The sequence below is a fragment of the Candoia aspera genome, chromosome 7 (genome assembly GCF_035149785.1).
Source record: "Candoia aspera isolate rCanAsp1 chromosome 7, rCanAsp1.hap2, whole genome shotgun sequence".
In the NCBI taxonomy this organism is placed as follows: Eukaryota; Metazoa; Chordata; class Lepidosauria; order Squamata; family Boidae; genus Candoia; species Candoia aspera.
This window is the reverse complement of record NC_086159.1, coordinates 3130291-3151784: the sequence shown is the minus strand read 5'-3', so window position 1 is coordinate 3151784 and position 21494 is coordinate 3130291. Positions and strand designations below refer to the sequence as shown.

Here is a 21494-nt window from a genome sequence, read left to right as displayed (position 1 = left end):
GGGGAAGGGTTAGACCCTCTCTATTCAGACCCCATAATCTCGCTCTTGTTTCCTCCCACAAATGGTTGTTCGTGGAAAAGAAAATGGCAGATCATACTAACTGCATTCAAAGAGTCGTTCCAAGCCGTCCCTGTTTATCCTACTCTTAGCTTCATTTTTATCCAGGTATGTGGCAGATAAGGGCATAGTTTAGAGTACATGATGGTTCGCAAAACTTTGAGTGGAGTTCATTTGATTTAAATAAAGTCCACTGTGGAATAATGCTGGGAGAAGTGGAAGGAAAGAGAAGAGGACAACCATATTGTATATTTATTGTGGCTGAATGTTTTTATCGTGAACTGCCCAGAGTCCCTCCTTGTGGGGGAGATGGGTGGTGATAAATTTGATTGATAGATAGATAGATAGATAGATAGATAGATAGATAGATAGATAGATAAATAAATAAACAAACAAACAAACAAACAAACAAACCAGCAGCAAGGTGGATGGACTCAATTACCACAGCAATGGGCCCAGTGCTGGAAGATTTGAAGGACCAGGTTAGGGACAGATCCTTCTGGAAAAAATCTGTCTATGTGGTCACTAATGGTCAACACTGACTTGATGGCACATAATCAATTCAAACTTCCGTTTGCCTGTGTCTGAAGGTACGGGGTACATTATAAGGAACTGAATGGCTTGTTTCTCCTAAAACGAAAGCAAAACGATTGCTACAAACTCCTGCATTACTCCATGCTGGAATTATGTGTGACATGTTGACTACTGGCTCTCCTTTTATTTTTCCCTGCTGCCTTTAGGTGTTATTTATTGCTTATGCAGAGATGCGCAAAAATAATTGATTCAGGAAGAGATGACATTCTGGAATCTCCAGAGGGAGGGAGGGAGGGAGGGAGGGAGGAAGGAAGGAAGGAAGGAAGGAAGGAAGGAAGGAAGGAAGGAAGGAGTCAGCCCTCCCAGGTAAACCAGAGACAAGAAATATGGCGAGATGAGCTAATTCCGCTTTATTGTAAGGCTCCGTTAACTGAATCTAGCAAGTCTGAAAGTACAAATCTCCCACACTCCCTATTTACCGCCTGACTAATTAGGGCAGGCCCTTCCTAATTTTCTTCCTCTGACCATTACTCTGTTGCGGGCTCCTTTCTCTTTTATCTGATCGCTCCCTAGGCGGCATCTCCCCACCCGCACCCCCCGTCTTCCAAGGCCACCCTCAAATTCCATCAAGGAAGGAAGGAGGGAGGGAGGGAATGGGAGGGGGGAGGGAGGGAGATTTAATGCTCCCATTTAAAAAAAAAAGAAATGAAAACACTTTAAAGAAATGACATGCTGCCATTGGCAACCTGAAGGGAGGGTATGAAACAGCTTAGATCAAATGCTACTTGACAGCATATGTTCTGAGAACAAGATACAGCATCTTTTGCAAGACTCCCAGAATAAGACCTCTGAATGTCTCCAGAGCAATTACTGAGAGTGTCCCATGTCACAAATTGATTGAGTTGATTGGTTATGTGCCATCAAGTCATTTTCGACTCCTAGCAATCACATAGATAGATTTTCTCCGTGATGGTCTGCCCCTCACCTGGTCTTTCAGGCCTTCAGCAGTGTCCCCATTACCACTGCAACTGGGTCCATCCACCTTGCTGCTGGATGTCCTTCTCTTTCCTCAAAGGAAGGAATAAAACGTTAAGTTCCCATCTTGGTCTTCCAATCATTTGGATTATATTTTAATGGTTCAAGGGTTTTGTAATAAGCTACCTCTGTGGGTATTAGGAGAATGTTTCAAATTAACAGCCTTGATTCCTGTCTCTATCTTTTTTTTTTTTTTACTAGAAACATGATCATTTCCCTTCCATTCCCTCTCATATGTTATCCTTATACAGTATTAACCCTGCAGATAAGACCGAGAGGTAATATTAGGGAAAATGTTGGGCCAAAACTGGAAACCATGGGCCACTCTTTTAGAAAATCCAAAAGACTAATTAAATGGTACTGCAAGAAGAAAAATCCACATTCCGCCCTGAGCTTCTGAGGGGTAAAATTAGGTAAAGGTAAAGGTTTCCCTTGACGTAAAGTCCAGTCGTGTCCGACTCTAGGGGGCGGTGCTCATCTCCGTTTCTAAGCCTTTAGAGCCGGCATTGTCCGTAGACACTTCCGGGTCATGTGGCCAGCATGATGACTCGGAACGCCGTTACCTTCCCGCCGAAGCGGTACCTATTGATCTACTCACATTTGCATGTTTTCGAACTGCTAGGTGAGCAGGAGCTGGGACTAGCAACGGGAGCTCACCCCGCCGCACCGTTTCGAACCGCCGACCTTCCGATCGGCAGCTCAGCAGTTTAACCCGCAGCGCCACCGCGTCCCTCGAGGGGTAAAATTAAGCCATAATAAATAAATAAAGCCTTTTCCTAATGAGATATCCAGAACGATATCCAGCCTTTCCCAATCCATCTGGGTATATTTATCAAATATTCATTAATTTATTACCAGTGTTACTTAAACCATTAAAAGCTTCTAATAACCTTTTCAAAAGAATTACAGAAAACAATCAGTCCTCTTATGTCTGCTTGCAATTGTCTATATCCTGCCTTTCAGAATAAGTGATGCTCCCAGAGCAGCTTACAAGCAACGTGAAGAATTCTAAGAATGCAACAATTGTTTTAAAAATGTATGAACCACCAAACCTCTAGGATTCAAGTCACATGACAGTTGGTAGTAAAGGCCTGGAGGGGAGGGAAGGATCCAGGTGAGGGGGCTTCTGTAGTGGTGTCCTTGTAATTTATGATTACATTAGTCAATTAATATATTAATACATTAATAAATGGGCCAATTGTACTCAATAAAGCATTCCATTAATTAAGAGGAGAGAAAATATAAAGTTCACTGTTTCAAGTTTAGTTATATATGCAACAGGAGACAATCAGCAGCCCTTAATATATGATGATGATGATGATGATGATGGTGGTGGTGGTGGTGGTAATGATGGTGGTGTTGGTGGTGGTGGTGATGATGATGATGGTGGTGGTGGTGGTGGTGGTGGTGGTAATGATGGTGGTGTTGGTGGTGGTGGTGATGATGATGGTGGTGGTGGTGGTGGTGGTAATGATGGTGGTGTTGGTGGTGGTGGTGGTGATGATGATGATGGTGGTGGTGATGATGATGATGATGATGGTGGTGGTGGTGGTGGTGGTGGTAATGATGGTGGTGTTGGTGGTGGTGGTGATGATGATGATGATATATTAGCCTCAGGCAACCCTCTGGTCCATGACAACTTTGTTCTCAACAGACTTGCCCCTTGTTACATTATCATGGAATTCTTTGATAACAACGTACAAAAAGCCACAGCACAGGTGGAAGAATTGTGGGTTTGCGTTAGGTTCAACTTTCCATTCAACCAGAAAGGTCAGGAATTGGCTGGGTTCATTCCCTGCATTAAGCTATCATTCTTTTAACCATAATTTGTTGAACAACCCATAGTAATCTGGTTTATTTGAGTAGAGCCATAAATGGTGGCTTACAAATCCCAAAAAGCCAATATTCATGCAACATATTACAGATTCTACTGATGGTAGAAATCATTTTTATTAATAGTTTTGTTAATAATGTTTATTAGCTTTAATAGTTTGGTTTTAGGAGTATTATTTGTTTTAGTGTGTTTGTCTCAATGAGAATCCTGACAATCGGCAGGAGGCACATTTTTGTACGTAAGGACACAAAAATAAATAAATATATTTACACAAAACCAAAGAAGCCACACTATGGCTTAGCAGGATGTAGGAGCTCAGAATTGAAGGGTGAATATCCTGAAGTCCATGGAGTCTGTTTTTAATCACAGCGATATAGCTATTCTTACCCAGAGATTAATTTCTGAGTTGCTTTGGTTGTTTTTAATTTAGCAGCATACCCATCGATCATTTTAATATGTGAAGAGTGCTCAAATCTCAATCTAGCCAGGAAGTCTCAGACCTCTGGCCAAACATTCCCTTTCTTCATCCCAAGTTTCTCCTAGTTAATGCCCTGCAATGTAGTGAAATGGAAATCCCTGTAATCTGGCTGGTAATTCTGAAGATTACAGAGTTAAATATTCAGAGGGGACCAGCTGTTCCCTTATCTGAAAAGGAAGGTCACTCTGAACAAGCTCTGTGAGATTGTTACCACCTTGCCTGGCAATGGACCTGAGCCCATTGTGGATCTCAGCTCAGAGGGAACCTCATGTCCTGGCCAGGTGGTTGCAAGCATTCCAGTGAGTTAGCCTTGACATTTATGGAAGTGCCGAGTGATGGCAGGAATGCAAACAAGCCAAGATTGAGGAAAAGTGGCTTCTTTGAGCTCCAAGTAAGCCAGTAATGTTTGGCTCTTTGCCCGAGCTTGTTCCTAGCAACCATTTGAGCATGGGTGAGAGCTCCATTTTCATTATCCACTGTGCCTTTTGAAAAATGATGGAGCCCCATCAGGGAGGGGGTTGGGAGCATGCAAGCAAGTAGGAGAAAAGAAGGGAATTCTTTGCTGTTCCTGAATGCCTCTCTGTTCCTCAGACTTCACAGGGGTCTCCTCCATCCGTGATAAATGTCAGCCAGGCAGAAGGGATTTGAATTTGCCTTTTGTTGCATGCCTGTAACAACCCAGACTGCTTTGCCGTACAAGCAGATCCGCTATAAACTTCCCATTCATTACACATTTGTCTTCAACAGTGCAGGAACCCGTTGAAAACCACAATTGTCCTATGTAAGAAAGGAAATGTATATTAAAATTCCTCAGATCCTCCCCATGAGCTGTTAGGCCTCTCAAGCTATTTAATACATGCCTCCTTTCAGCAAGAGCGAGGGGGACAGGGGAAGCAGGTTCTAGCAATGTGGCCACTGATATTTTCTACTCCCATCATTAGCACTTCAGTCAAAATTTACGTAATAAGGGATGAAAAAGTGTTGCAATGGGAAACTGATGCACGTTCATATTTGGCTGCTCCCCCCCTCCCCCTCAAGATTTGGGAATGGAGGAGATTTGATTTAGGTTGAAAGGAGCGTGGAGGTAGAAAAGAGACCTCGGTCATGAGATGGATGCGTTGATAGAGATTGCTTTTCTTCACAAGGCCTTGGGGTAAGACACCACAGTTCCTCGGAAGGTCCTCCCAAGAACGGCAAAAGAATGACAGGAAACTATTAAGAGAGGTTAAATCGTCTCTTGAATAATGAGCAAAACAAGGTTACTTTCTCAGGGACCCTTTAGATCTACTGACTTTTCAGTTTGTATGGAAGAGGTTGCCTTCTAGATGAGGAACTAGGAGAAGAGAGAGTCAGGACCCATGGAGCAGAAGGTGTGTTCCTGGTGAACAAGATACTTCTGAGCCACTTCTGCCCACGGGTGTTGCTGCTGTTGCTTCTCTGTAGCTGGGTGGGCTGTGACCCAAACAGCTTATCCAGTAACCCAATGATTAGTTCTTAAGGTGTCCCAAGACGCACTGTGTTTTTAATGTCCTTCTAGATCCACTGGAAGCTGTTCCCTCTCTGAAACCGAAAGAACCATGTTTCTTTGTTTCTAAAACAAGCCAGCAAGTTTACAAGGCTGTCTTCGTCCCTATAATTCAGCCGTACTGCAGCAATCAGTGAAATATGCAGTATGACATGCCCTTAGCAGCTGCTTACATCCAAAAGGCAAGATGTGTTTCATTTATTTCATGATTTCCTGTGCAGTATTTATTTTAGAAAACTTACATGGCCACCTGTCTTGTACATCATAACTCTGGGAGGCTCACAACGGCAACACTAATAGCATAATGATTTTAAAAAAAAACTTCCAAAAAGATTCTCACTAAGTCTTCCTTAACCAGATATATTGAAATGGAAATGGGATTCAGTTACAGAAATCTTGACAATTGGATATATGTACTTTAGCACCCAGTTTATCTCTAAGTTCATTAGGATAAAGACTTCTTGATCCTCCTGCCTTCTTATAACCATCTGTTGTCATTCACAACTAAAGGTTGTCAGCTTCCTCTCTTGGCATGATCTTGCTATGTTCACCAAAGCCTCCTCCCTTGGCAGGACCTTAAACAAGAGTGTCAAAGTTCAGCATTCTCATTCTCACCTGAGATCTTGCCAGATTTCAGTGACCTTACCAGAACTTGTGAACTTTGTGCCCCAAATACACAGAGGGAGAGAAGGAGGGATAGTGTCCATAACACCTCTTGAGTGTTGCATTTTTTACTCAGGCGCAGCGCATGATGCAAGAGGAATATAAATGATGCAAGTGGAAAACACACACAAGTCACAAAGAAATGTAATAATACACACATAGACAAGCACACAAGCCCATAACTTCTGTACTTCTGTAGCTACTCAGCACCACCAACAACAACCTGACTATCCAGTATTTTCTTCTTCCTTTCTGTAGTGTGGCTTTGTCCCCGTGCAACCTTTCTACCACTTTTCCTGTAATTTCTTATCCATTTCTTCCCAAAGAGCAAACTGAGACTTCAGCATCATAACTTGCTTGCATAATTAAAGTTGTTCCTTTCCAGGGTTCACTGAACTTCACAGTCATTCATATTTATTGCCAATGGGCACAGGAGACCTGGGGAGATTTGGCCCAATTAGCAACCTTGCATCTTCTGATTTTGCCCCAATTATTCCTCTGTCGGATGAAATGGTTCGCCCTGGAAGCTGCAGATGAAAAAGATGAGAAGGAAGGAGGTGGACATGGGATAGAGGCTCAGCTACCTTGCTCTTCCTTCCACAGGTGACCCACACTGTGTCCTTGGGCAAAGGACAAGACAGTGCTGTTGTTCTCTCCATATACAAAAGTCAGTAAGGTTAGAAATGAACCTTACTTGATATTGGCAGTAGCAGATCCTCCTCCATAGCATTGGAGGGGCAACAGGCTGGCACAAGACCTCCCTTCAGCATCTTTGCCATGATCTACAAACCTTCAGGAATATCTGCTACCCAATGGAGCAATGTTATTTTGCCCAGTGATTGGACCAACCCATCATGAAAGCTAATTTGGTTTGGTGGTTAAGGAGCTGGACTAGAAACCAGGAGACCGTGAGTTCTGGTCCCCTCTTAGACTTGACAGCTGGCTGGGTGCCCTTGGGCAAGTCGCTCTCTCCTAGCCCAACCCATCTCACAGGGTGGTTGTTGTGGGAAAAATAAGAACAGGGAGCATTATATGCACCACCTTGAGTGTAAAGAAGAGTTATAGCTCTAATAATAAAATCAGTCATACTTAGAGTTGCTTCCTGGCAGTGCTCATGGATCCTACTGTTGCACAACCCCAGTGATACAACTCATACTCCAGTATAACTTCATTTGCAGGAGAGAGTGCTGCAGCGGTACTGTTGTGTGACTGAGTTTGTTTTGGTAATGCCTGCTTTAGTTCAACGTACATAAGTTGTTTTACATACAGGTAGTCCTTGTTTAACGACCACAATAGGGACCGGAATTTTGGTTGCTAAGCAAAGCAGTCATTAAGCAAATCCGACCTGATTTTATGACCTTTTCTGTGGCGGCCATTAAGTGACTCACTGTGGGCGTTAAGCAAACCACATGGTCATAAGTAAATTATGTGGTTCCCCATTGATTTTGCTTGCCAGAAGCTGGCCGGGAAGGTCAAAAATGGCAATCGTGTGACCACGGGACTCTGCAATGGTCATAAATCCAAACCAGTTGCCAAGTGCCCAAATCGTGATCACATGACTGTGGGGACACTGCAACGGTTGTAAGTATGAGGAGCGGTCGTAAGTCAGTTTTTTTCAGCACCGTTGTAAGTCCAAACCATCCCTAAATGAACGGTTGTTAAGCAAGGACTACCTGTAAGTGTAAGCTCTTCTGCAAGGCAGCAGGTTTTATAGAAGGCTTATTCTAGGAACAGAAGATTTATCACCCCTTCATTCAATTTCTGATAGGTCTCTGGGTGCAATTTAAAACGCCGGTGTGGACTATTAAGGCTTTTACGGCTTGACACCTGGCAGCCTCTAGGACTTCAGCCTCCAACTGGAGTCATCCCGACAGATTAGGTTATCTCAGGAAATTTAGTTGGTAGCTCCCTACTTCTGTGAAGATACTGTGTATATTTTTGTTAACTCATTCAAGTGGCATTCAAGAAGGCATCAGAGGTGACGAAAAGTGCATCATGCCCAGATTTGGCTCCCTGCTGGAAGAACTCAGCTCCAGACAGTTGAAGAAACAGCCAACACCCCACTTAGGATGCTAAACCTGTATGCAGCTGGCACCCGCTCTGCTTGCAAGTGGGGTTATAAAATGAAGGAACCTCATTCTTTGAAAGGAAGTGAGAGGAGGGAGGGGGGGGTGCCAAGGAGAACATCACCCATTTACCCTTCCTGGCCTTCAGTTCCTTGATCTGTCAGTCCCTGGAACTCCAAGGCAGCTTTTGAAAGACTTTTCAATTCACAGCCCGATGACTCTGTTGACATTGTGAATGAGAATTGTTTAGAACTGAACTTATTAACAAGGACCCTGCTGTTTTGCTAAAAGAATAAATGGGCTCAGTTGGAGAATTGTTAGTGCTTGTTTTCAGGAGTTGATTTTATTAGGCCAGAAATGGAAGATGGGTTCCATATGATTTTCTTTTGACAATTGTCAGCAACACTTAAGACTTGGAAAGATAAGTCCTTGTGATCCCTTCCTCTCGTTCTCAAGGCCAGAGGCAGGTCTGTTCACAAGACAGCAGAGCCCTGAATAATCCACCTTCCTTCCTCCCTCCCTCTTTCCAGCTGGTGCACGTGGGGAGTGACTGAAAATGACAATGGTTACATGATTGGGCTGCAACATTACAGTGGCCCCGAACATTTTTTTTAAATCTCAGAAACCTGATGGCCTGAAACCTGGCATGGTTAAATAAAAGATCTCCGTAATGGTTGGTCCACAGATGGATGAGGATTCAGGAGACAAATAGCCTTGCGCAATCTGAGGTCTGAGCCGGAAGCAGGATGAGAAAATGTTAAAATGAGCATAGAGCCATCACAACCTGTTTGGTTGCACCTTCCTGAAATCACACACACGAGTGGATATAAGGGACAGAACTGGTGTTGTGGCAGTGCTGTGCTCTTTTCATCGCTTTGACAAAACTGTCAGATTCTGCAGGTGTCTCTGCCTGCCACCACCATTATTAGTGAAAAGGTGCACCAGTTTGCCAGTTGATGGAAAGATGATAAATCAAGTGGAGGGAGTTTATTTATTACGTGTACTTTTGTGCCACATCAATCTGACAAACCGAAATGGCTTCCAAGCACAATGAAACGCATAACATACTGACAAAATAGATAACACTACAATCTATAAAGTCATAAGCATTCCAATTTATTTCATCAACTCACAGTACATAATGATTGTACATGCACCGTGTATCTCCTACATATCTAATGATCACATCCCTAATTTCCCCAACGCTTGGTTGAATAACCAAGTTTTTAACAACTTTCTAAATATTAACTGTGAGGATGCAAGCCTAATTGCTGCCACACCTGACAAAAGGTGGACCCTTAACAAATAGATATCTAGGCCTGAAGGAAGCCATGTGGGACTTAGTAATAACTAATATTACCAGCTCCTTGAATTGCACTCAGAGACAAATGTTGTAAAGCAGCTATGCAATGCAGGTGTTATAAGCAAGGATTGAGATGCTCCAGCTGGTATGTGGGCCACCACATCCTGCAGCAACGGCAGTTTTTGGGTAGTCTCCAAGGCAGTCCCATGTGGAGTGGATTACGGTGATGCAGTAAATGTTCTCAGTACTTCCGTTTTCAGGAATGGTTGCAACATTCTGGCCAAACCCTCCATCTGCTGATTAAGCAGGAGCTGTGACCCAGAAAGACCCCATGAATCATGACATACAGCATCCTGAAGATATCTTGTAGCTTCATGTTGGGAACTATTTCAACTGTCAGAATCCTGGGAAACAAATACTTTAACAAATTCTTGTTAAAGAATCTCTGTGAGAACTATGCTTGGAAAAGGAATTACTTTTGATTTTAGGAAGAGGCCAAGGACCCAGCAATGTCTGTCAACTGCCAAGGTCTCTCCACCTTCAGAGAGACTGTGGTTGGGACAAGAAATGCTGGTCTGACAGCACTGGTCATCCTGGCCCTGCGCACCACTGAACTTGGCAGGATACATGAGGTGGGTCAAAATCCGCAAGACGGTGAATGTGGTGTTGTGATCCAAGCCCCACCCTTTTGAGCATGTGTGCAATGATGCATATACAAAGGGGGTGCAGCTTGGATCACAACTCCACACCCATCATCTTCTAGGATTTGCCCCTTTAGTCCACGGATGCTCATGAGTGAATCCAATGATTTCTCTCCATTTTGGGATGTGGAGGGATGGAGGGATGATGCTTCAGCACCGTCTTCCACAGGACACCAGAGCCCTGGAAAAGAAATTGGAAGCAGAGCTTCATGGAGAACAAGAATTAGAATGGGACAGTGTCCACCTCTTCCCGGCTAAAGAAAAATCTGTTCAAAACTGTGATCTAAACTTATGATCTTCCATAGCATTAAAAATAACTCAGATTGTGTTCTTATCCTTGATTATCCCTTACAATCAATACTTGCTAATCCATCAGGATCTATTCAGCCTTGAATCAATAATCCATCTTTAACATTGCTAGCTCAATGCAATACATTGCTAGCTGTATTGCAATACATCTCATTATCTCCAAATTTGAAAAACCTAAACAAAAGGATTCTAAGGTTTTGGAAAGATCTCACTAGCACAGGTTGTCTTTTGGTTCCTCTCTCCAGAAAGAGAGGGGGAGAGAGAGACCCTTGTTGCCTTTGGTTTGTCCTGTGATTCAGTCCTCCCTGAATTAGCTTAATTTCTGTTTCCCTGTTCTTTCCATTCTTATCATCTTTATTCTTGTACTAACACCAGTCACAGCAACCTTCTGTTGTGTTTTTCCTGCTTCTCTGAATTCCCAGCTTGTGGTTATCTTATCCCTGAAAACTAGTTTGAATGGACTCAGTTCCAAGGCACAAGTTTGGAACTGAAGTGAAATCATGATGGTCAAGTAACGATTTGTGGTTGCAGTTATCCGGGATGAAGAAACTCATATGCTTCAGATGTAGTGGAGTTGAGGTGATTTGGGAAAATCTTTCATTATACCCTGTTGATAATCTGAAATATTTATAAAACATCCAAACTGCCCATGGCTTTTAGTCAGTAAAATGGACAAATATGTAGCACTTTGGGGTCGTGCAAATCCAGTAAGAGCTTGTCAGGATGAGAATGTACAAGTTGGATAATGAAAATGTATTGGCTGATTATGTGGTGTCAAGTTGGTGTGACTCTTAGCAACCACTTAGACAGACCTTCAGCAGGAGGATCTCACCCTAACCTGGTCCTTCAGGTCTTCCAGTGGCACACCCATCACCACTGTAATTGAGTCCATCCCCCTTGCTGCTGGTGGTCCTCTTCTTCTCTTTCCCTCCACCTTTCCCAGTATCAGAGCCTTCTCCAGAGAGGTAGATCTTTGCATAACATGTCCAAAGTAGGATAATTTGAGCCTGGTCATCTGTGTCTCGAATGAGAACTCTGGTAGTTGGTTTTCTTGGCTGTCCATGGTATTCTCAGGAGTCTTCTCCAACACCAAAGTTCAAAAAAGTCAATACAGTTCCTTTCCTGCTTCTTCAAAGCCCATTAATGAAAATACCCTCCATTCCATGGCATAGCAATCTGCATTGACCATGGCAAATTCATGGCTCTTTCGAGAAACCTTTGGGTGATTCACAGGAATGTTTGTACTTTTACCGCTTCATTTTTCTTTTTAATGGAATGTACAGTTTTTAAATTTTTTTTGTTTTGTGCTTTCTGGTAGCATGCATTTGTTTTAATTTTCTTTTCACTTAATTTTGTTAGGCCCTTTGATATTTTTTTTAAGTTAATTAAAGGACCACCTTGATGCTGTCAAGGTAATGCATGCTATATGCCAGCAAATTTGGAAAACACAAGAATGGCCATCAGACTGGAAAAAATCAACTTATATCCCCATACCAAAAAAGGGAAACACTAAAGAATGTTCAAACTATCGAACAGTGGCACTCATTTCACATGCCAGTAAGGTAATGCTCAAAATCCTGCAAGGTAGAATTCAGCAGTTCATGGAGCGAGAATTGCCAGATGTACAAGCTGGGTTTAGAAAAGGCAGAGGAACTAGAGACCAAATTGCCAATATCCGCTGGATAATGGAAAAAGCCAGGGAGTTTCAGAAAAACATCTATTTCTGTTTTATTGACTATTCTAAAGCCTTTGACTGTGTGGACCATAACAAATTGTGGCAAGTTCTTAGCGGTATGGGGATACCAAGTCATCTTGTATGCCTCCTGAAGAATCTGTATAACGACCAAGTAGCAACAGTAAGAACAGACCACGGAACAACAGACTGGTTTAAGATTGGGAAAGGAGTACGGCAGGGCTGTATACTCTCACCCTACCTATTCAACTTGTATGCAGAACACATCATGCGACAAGCTGGCCTTGAGGAATCCAAGGCTGGAGTTAAAATCTCTGGAAGAAACATTAACAATCTCAGATATGCAGATGATACCACTTTGATGGCTGAAAGTGAAGAGGAACTGAGGAGCCTTATGATGAAGGTGAAAGAAGAAAGTGCAAAAGCTGGTTTGCAGCTAAACCTCAAAAAAACCAAGATTATGGCAACCAGCTTGATTGATAACTGGCAAATAGAGGGAGAAAATGTAGAAGCAGTGAAAGACTTTGTATTCCTAGGTGCAAAGATTACTGCAGATGCTGACTGCAGTCAGGAAATCAAAAGACGCTTAATCCTGGGGAGAAGAGCAATGACAAATCTCGATAAAATAGTTAAGAGCAGAGACATCACACTGACAACAAAGGCCCGCATAGTTAAAGCAATGGTGTTCCCTGTAGTAACATATGGCTGCGAGAGCTGGACCATAAGGAAGGCTGAGCGAAGGAAGATCGATGCTTTTGAACTGTGGTGTTGGAGGAAAATTCTGAGAGTGCCTTGGACTGCAAGAAGATCCAACCAGTCCATCCTCCAGGAAATAAAGCCAGACTGCTCACTTGAGGGAATGATATTAAAGGCAAAACTGAAATACTTTGGCCACATAATGAGAAGACAGGATACCCTGGAGAAGATGCTGATGCTGGGGAGAGTGGAAGGCAAAAGGAAGAGGGGCCGACCAAGGGCAAGATGGATGGATGATATTCTAGAGGTGACGGACTCGTCCCTGGGGGAGCTGGGGGTGTTGACGACCGACAGGAAGCTCTGGCGTGGGCTGGTCCATGAAGTCACGAAGAGTCGGAAGCGACTAAACGAATAAACAACAACAAAGGACCACCTCATTCAGTCGTCTCCCAGAGGACTTTCTTCCTTTATAAACTGCAGTATGAACTAATCCACCTCCTGAATGTTACAGCATAGTCCTGGGCTCAAAAGGATAATCAGAAAGCGTCTTCAGATTGTGCGTTCCGAGAGAAACCCCACACAAAATGGATATTTAAGTTTATTTTAAATGCAGACTTTCATGCATGGTGAAGGTTATGGGGAATCGAGGAATAATATTTTATTGAATAATTGCAATGATGTTACTGATTTCCTACAAAGCAGAACACTGCTTTGTGGACAATGTATCATAGAAGAAGGCATTTGTTGTTCTCCACCCTTTTCCTTTGTGTTCTTTTCAGTCATTTCTAATCTTCTCAGTAGCCAACATCTTCTGGGCCACCTGCAAAGTTATTGAAAGTCAAGACTCCCTCAGGTTGAGTTTGACACTTGGGGATCCCATGGACTATCTGCCTAGGTCTGTGGGAAGAGTGCAGAAGTAACTTGCACTTATCAAAATGTAGTTAATTTTGAAAAAGTTTGGCAGAGTTGGATCCGGTGGGCATTTAGATGGGAGAACACCATCTGAGAAGACCTCAAAACATCTCAGAAGGTGTCACTGGCCAACCATTTCTGATTTCTTTTTCCAAGGAACCAATACTTAAAATATGAAAGAAGTATAAAAAAAAGTTATTTTATTTTTACGTTGATGTCTGTATGGGTGGTTTATGTTTTTTTTCTTAATAAATGATTAAGTCCTGAGATCTCTACTTTTAACTTCCCATCATATACTATGGTGAGATGTTTTGCATCTGTTTGTTGTTTATTCGTTTAGTCGCTTCCGACTCTTCGTGACTTCATGGACCAGCCCACGCCAGAGCTTCCTGTCGGTCGTCAACACCCCCAGCTCCCCCAGGGACGAGTCCGTCACCTCTAGAATATCATCCATCCATCTTGCCCTTGGTCGGCCCCTCTTCCTTTTGCCTTCCACTCTCCCTAGCATCAGCATCTTCTCCAGGGTGTCCTGTCTTCTCATTATGTGGCCAAAGTATTTCAGTTTTGCCTTTAATATCATTCCCTCAAGTGAGCAGTCTGGCTTTATTTCCTGGAGGATGGACTGGTTGGATCTTCTTGCAGTCCAAGGCACTCTCAGAATTTTCCTCCAACACCACAGTTCAAAAGCATCGATCTTCCTTCGCTCAGCCTTCCTTATGGTCCAGCTCTCGCAGCCATATGTTACTACATTTGCATCTGTAGATGAGACCATTTAGATCCTGGTTGGTTTTTTGCCATTCCTGGTTTAATGGACTGTAATTTTAAAGTTTGGGACTATCACATTCACCTTTTGCTCCCACGCTTTGGTGATTTGTTCCTTTTCTGCTAAAGCTTTCCATTCCCTGTGATGCTTTTGATTTAATGCCAGTATATTAACCAGGTTCTGAAATTGCAGCCAGTCAGAAAGAGGTCATACCATGGTGTATGAAGTTCCCGTGTCAGTGTCAAACCCACCACAACACAGGTTTGTTGTGAGCAGCATACAGATGGATGTAGAAAGCTATCATTTTCTGGACATTGAGAAGCAATATTTACCTCTCAGATGTCTGGCTGCAGGAAGTCATCTCATGTGTACCTTCTGTATAAATTCACTGTTAATCTGAAATTACAAAGATTAGTATCGCCGAAAGAGAGAGAGAGAAGGAAGGGAGAGATCTCTTAGAAGGTTAAAAAAAACCATGCCCTCCACTCTTTACCTGAATTAATGATGCTTTAGTGATGCGATAATGATTCGTAGAGGGTGAAATAATTGCCAGATCATCTCTCTTGTCAACCCTGAAGATCTGAGGGTGAACCTGTTTGCATTTGCTATTTAAAGGTCTCCTTTCTGACTGCCCACTCAAGAATGTTGCACCCTAAAAACACTGGCCTATTCATTTGTGCAATGTGTGAGGGTTCTTTGTGTTTTCAGGAGTAGAAACGGCCATTACCATTCTCATTCTAAAGCCCGTGCTAGAAGTTACAGTTACTTCAAAGAGTGTATTGATAACAATAGGAGAGATTTGTCATGGGGCAGAACATGGGCTAGGACTCCGCTACGGAATTATCCAACCCGTGTCTTTTCCTTGTAATGCTCAAGTATGAGATGGGAGAAGTAGTAATAAAGAATCCACAAATGGGCATGGAAATCATTAACTTTCCACTCTCCATTAACTGCTCATTGCAGAACCCATTGAGTGTTTTACTCAGTTGTTGACTGTACTCAGTTGTTGCTGGAGAATTTGGAGAATTGTAACCCAAAGCACCTGGGTGACACTATAATGGGGAAAGTGGTCTAGACTGTAATAATAATAGTAACAACAACATCTGCCTGTCTCTGGTCCTTGGGAAGGACTTGATAGGTGGACAAAAATGCCAAATCCAGTCTAAACATCTGGCTGACTGTGTGACCAACTATAATAATAATATTTTTTAAAAAAACTCCGGAGGCCATCTGTTTGAGTAACATCAAGGTGTCTATGGCCCCAGTACTGGTGGAAAGGGGTCAAGAAGAATTTTGTCCACCTCAAATATCTTTGATACTAATGCCAGAGAAGTGATTACTGCAACTCCCCCAAAAAACTATTCTAGGACACTATAAGATTATACCTCATACCATGCTAGATATAGCTTGAGGAGAAATGAGCGGTTGGCATTTGAATGTGAAAGTATTCTGCAATTCTGAATCAATAAAACTGAAGTGTTCGTTGTATCATTCAAAATTTGTAGTTCTTCAAATTTTGTGCCGCAGCTCAGCCACAGTTTGAGCAAGCATATTAAGGGAAAACTTTATTCTAAAGCCCATCTTACAGACTGTAGAAAAATGCATTACATTCAGGAGCATTATTTGCAGTACTCTGTACTATAGAGAAAACTGCAGAAGAACAAAAAAGTAGGTTGAGGAAAATGTGCACCGAATTGAGCTCCGTGAAATAATGAGAAACTGAAGAACTGAACTTAATGTTATCACAGAAAGGAGAAGGTGAGGGGAGCCAACATTGATAGGTTCACCATTCCTTGACATGAAATGATATGTCATTTTAGAGCAGTGTTTCTCAACCTTGGCAACTTTAAGATGCGTGGACTTCAACTCCCAAAATTCCCATGCTGGCTGGGGAATTCTGAGAGTTGAAGTCCACGCATCTTAAAGTTGCCAAGGTTGAGAAACACTGTTTTATAGGATAGGGCAGTATATTTGAAGCTAACTACCTGCAGTGCCCTCTGATTGCAATTTCTTTCCTTGTGGGGAGAAATATTATCTTGGATCTTAAAAGAACCGTCTTCTGTCCATGGCAGGGAAATCTGCAGGCCATAGAAAGCCCCCAAACAATGTCCCGTGACTTCTACACACCGCCAAGGTTGTGCCCCTGAAATTTGACAGGAGGCACCTGAACAACAGTCTTGCCTTTGCTGTCATTTGGAATGGAAATGTAAGAGAAAGGAGTGCCTTTGAACCTCAAATATACTTACCACACCTCAACAAATGGAGAGGGAATAGGTGAACCCTAAAAAAATAGAGCAGGGGAAAGGGAATGGACCCATCCTAACATTCTCCCCCTTTTATGACTTTAATATGACCAGTCACAGGAAAAAAAATGTGCCCTCAGCTCACCCCAAATCTGCTCACCTGGAAAACCCACGTTGAGTTAGGTGTGTTTTCAACTCTTGGTCCACTGCCAGGATTTGGGGGGAGGTGGCTTTCTTCCACTGGTTTCTGCTGCATCCATGTCCTGCCAGCGGTGCAAGAAGAGCTCCCCGTGGGAGGTGAACGAAAGGGTATCCCCATCACTTACGCCACGGTGCCAGCTGGATTTCTGGTTAACTTAATTTCAGAGTTGTAGCACTTTGCTGAAACAGTAGGCGTGCTCCATGGATGCAAGGCACATGGCTGAAGCTAATCTTCCTCTTTGGCTTCCCCCTTCCCCTTTTAAACTATAAAAGCTTCCCTCCCCCCCCTTGGCTTGCCCCACTCATGGAGGCTCATTAAAATTCCACAATTCCAGCCTTCCTGTAATGATATTACTAAATCATTTCCCCCCCTCCTCCCCCACCCCTGCCTCCCTTCACTCCCTTTATATCGGAGAAAGCCATTCCTGGTAATTTCTGAAACCTTTTTCAATTTCTCTCTGTAGGTTGTTGTTTCATCACATTTTATACAAGGAAAGCTGCACTAGAGGCTCAGAATGCACTGCACAATATTAAAACTTTACCTGGGGTGAGTACGCTTATTTTATTTCATGGTAATCATTTGGATGATGGACAGAGGGGAGCCTGGGCAGGCGGGGGGGGGGGGCGGCGAGAGGAAAGGAATACCGTAGTTCCTTCTGCAGAAATTGCTGCTTATGAGCGCTTAGTGCCCCAAATGGCTTTCGTCTTTCAGCAGAGGTTAATGATCTCACGGCTGAGTGTACATGATCCCTGCCATCTGGCCACACAGTGATGATCTTTGAGGAGGGTTGAAAATGCACCCCCGGATGTAAACTGGAGCAACAGTTCATCACAAGTGTGTTATTTTTGAGTGCAGTCCCAATTCCTGACAGATTGAGAAGTGAGCAGTCCTCCACAGCTTCTTAAATTATCATCCCTACTAGCCTGGCCCGCATGGCCAGGGGCAAGGGATCCTGGGAATTGTAGTTGAGCAGCTGTTGGAGCGCTGCAAGTTCCCTTCTCCGGTGTCAAACGAAAAGGAGAATGGGAAGTGGGTGAAAAGAACTGAGTGGGACGGGATCCAGAGGAACAAGTCAGAATGGGGGCTGATTTTATTGTGAAGGCATATGAATCATCTCTTGGAGGCTTGGTTCCTGAAAAGAGGTAGGAGAAGCATAGTCACTCGCTGAGATGGGCGGCTATAGAAATCAAGCAAATAAAATTTTCTTGACTAGCTTCTTTGTGAGCTGGCACACCACCCTAGAATGCACTGGGGGTAGTATGTGGCTCATAGTGTTGTGGTGATCCTTGCCTTAGCATGTGATAGTACAGCGATTCTGCTACGTTGTTCCAGGTTTGGGTTTGGTAGAAACCAGCCTCTGCATTCTGAAAAGAACAGGAGAGTAGTCCATTCCAGGAAGGGATGGTGATGAGGTTGGCCTTGACTGATGGGTTGATTATGCCATCAAGTAGTTTTTGACTCCTAGCAACTTACACAGATAGATTTCCTCCATGACAATCTATCCCTAACCTGTTCTTTCAGGACTCTCATCACCAAGGGGGATGCACTCATTGCCTTTGTAACTCAGTCCCTCCCCCTTGCTGCCGGTCATCCATTTCTTCTCTTTCCTTCCACTTTTCCCAGCATTAGAGCCTTCTTGATTAGGGTCGGGCCAATGCATGATGCTGAACCTTCTGGTATGAAATGTGTTTTCAGCCTAATAGTTGTAGTAGTAGTTTTGGGGTTCTTAGGGCACCTTTTAGAGGGCTTCAAGTGAGCTGGCACACACTGGCCTCACATTGCCAGCCAGTAGCATGTGCAACATCTTGTTGCTTTGGTCAGAAAGCAGGATCACCTTGCGGGGCCACACACCCCACCCCTTTGGGACATGCATGCAACACTGCAAAGCCCACTGAAATGAGGAGGCGCTTGGATAACAATGTTGCAGTGCTTTCATCAGCCTGGCCCACCCCTTGTCTCACCCTAAGGGCACCACTCTTGCCAACCCCTAGGTCTTCCACTGGTTGACTGAAGACAGAAGCAGATGCTTGGTTTACCCCCACTGATGTCATTGTGCCCTGTGATCTGATTGGCTGCCTGTGAGAACGCATATGAGACAAATGAGGAATGCTTGTCTGAGCATCAATTTGTGGATGTTGTAGAGTTATAGGACAGAGGAATAAACTTTTTTATCCCTGAAATGCCCCTGAAAAGCTACTGGTAAAAGAATGGTATCTTTTTACCAAGCCAAGATGAGCGCAAAATATTCCCCATTGAAATTCTCCACTCAGCATGAAATTCTAAGGGAGGGCTAAAGTGTTTCTGGAGACACAGGTCCCTATTTTGTCCAGCTTACCCCTAGATCAGGACTTCTTTGGGGTGCAGTGGTTGGGAATTCTGATTTTAACCCTGAGGACCTCCGCTGGAATTCTCAGTGAGACAAGGACTCCATTATGATCTTCTTTAAGGACAAACAGGATTGAAATCTAATGTATAAATTCTAATAGAATTACCTTGCAGCAGTTGGTGCCAGAAAATGCCATTAGCAGTCATCTTTCTTTTTTCCTAGTCTTTTCAAGCAAAAGAATGTGTGCTTTTTGGCACACAGACCAAGTACAATTTAGGTACAATTAATAGTTTGCAGCAATAGCAGATGGAACAATGGAGCTGGCCATAAATATAGGTACTGCAGAAAATAAGAAGAATGGCAGTGATGCTGCTATGACCAGCCACAAGGGGACATGCAGGACAAGTGACATCATGACAAGAATCCTGTAATTTGCATCAGTTGTGTCATGCTAATTTTGATTGCACTGATTTGCTCAGAGCACTATTTAGATCTCCTATCAGCTACAAATATCACAATGACATCACATGGATCATGACATCATCAAAGTAGTGATGTGATATTTGTATGATGATGTCATAATGGCTTGTACCAAACACCGGTGGTTGGTACCAGTTATATGGTGCCTCTGAGCAAACAAAGGAGATCAAAATCAGCAGAGCCCACCCAGGCAGTCTGGGCTGAACCAAACTGAAGAGCTTCATCCTGTTGTCAAAGAAACTTGGGTTGGCCAGACCCATGTGAACTGGAAAATTTTAATTATTATTCCTTGCCAATGGAGCGACTCTCCAGGGAACCAATCAAGGATTCCAAGGAAGTGGGAATAATTCTGCTGGTTTCTGTGTCTTCTTGAGTGAGAATTTAGGCTCCCCCTTTGGGACTAAGTTCAAAATGGTGCTATCTCTCTTTATATAATCCTGAGTTTTAGATACTTCTTCCAGCTTAATTGCTGTCTATACTCCTTTCTTCTTAATTGTCTGTAATGATATTTTGTTCCTGCATCTTGCAAATGTCTCCATGTTCTGCTTTTTCAGGTTTCTAAAGCAGCCTTCTTTCAATTCAGTACTTTCCAGACCTATTAAACTGCAACTCCCATCATCCCCAGCCAAAACGATCCTTCTTCGTGATATCTGGGGACACTTGGAATGTTGTCTAATATCCCTTCTGGGCATCAGGTTGATGGAAGGCTGCTTTGGAAGAGAGATGATCACTAAATGGAAGATTAAAGCTTCCTGAATTTAGCGTACATAGATCTAAATATATGCCGAAAAATGCGACACAGCCTGTAATTTCACACATTTGCAGGCGCTGAGCTATATTTTGAACTGTGAATAGCACTACAGGATAAATCTTCTAATAATGCAGAAGTCAGCGGGTTAGGGCATAGTATAAATCTAAATAAATAAACACAATTTTAAAGGAACACATTTCCTTCCTTGCTTTTAGTAGAATTTGTTGCTGCAGAGAGAGAGAGAGAGAGAAAAAAGGCAGTTAGTGACCAAATCAGTAATGGCTGTAGCTTGGCATTAGATTTTTCTGGTTTCCATGCATGTGGTCACCACTTCAATCCATGATATTTCCAGCTGTAGGTGAAGTCCTTGGTCTCCAGATCACAGTAGGTACTACTGGGCCAGGTGAAAAGTATTAGAGAAGATGGATCTGCAATAAAGTACCTTCTGATGTTTATAACTTCAGGAACAGGCAACTTCCCTTGGACATGGCTACCAAATTTGAGCTACAAGAATTCAGATGGCCAGTAGATAAAAGCAAAGAGTGTTGTATTCTGGATCCATGTGCTGGAGCTTACCTTCAACAGCCTATGTGCTTACAACTCCTGAAACAGCCCCAACATTCTTTTGAGCACTGCTCAAGTCAGTCTGGGTAGGATAGAGGCACTGCTGTCTAGTCTCACCTTCCCCTCTTCCAAGGATGGGACTTCCTGGCTTTCTTATAAGTGAACATCATGCTAAGTCCTGGTGCTAAGACTGCCAGCCCACTCCAGGCAGCCCAAATGCGTATTGTCTACTTCTTGCAAAAGTACCTCCTGATGGGTACCCAGTAGCAGGCTCTGGATGCAGATCTTGAAGAGGGGGGCATACCCATTTGCCTGACTCAACTTGGTTTCTGTTGAAGCATGGAGGTAGCGCTCTTCCT

General features: G+C 43.2%; 1 protein-coding gene across 3 annotated transcripts in view; it reads left to right on the top strand.

The window, feature by feature from the left end:
• CELF2 (CUGBP Elav-like family member 2) overlaps window positions 1–21494 on the top strand; it is a 330160-nt gene that overhangs the window by 164438 nt on the left and 144228 nt on the right. For all 3 annotated transcript variants that reach the window (XM_063309524.1, XM_063309523.1, XM_063309522.1), the window contains exon 3: window positions 17478–17560. In XM_063309524.1, the coding sequence (XP_063165594.1) occupies window positions 17478–17560 (83 nt within the window). The remainder of the gene's footprint in view (window positions 1–17477; window positions 17561–21494) is intronic.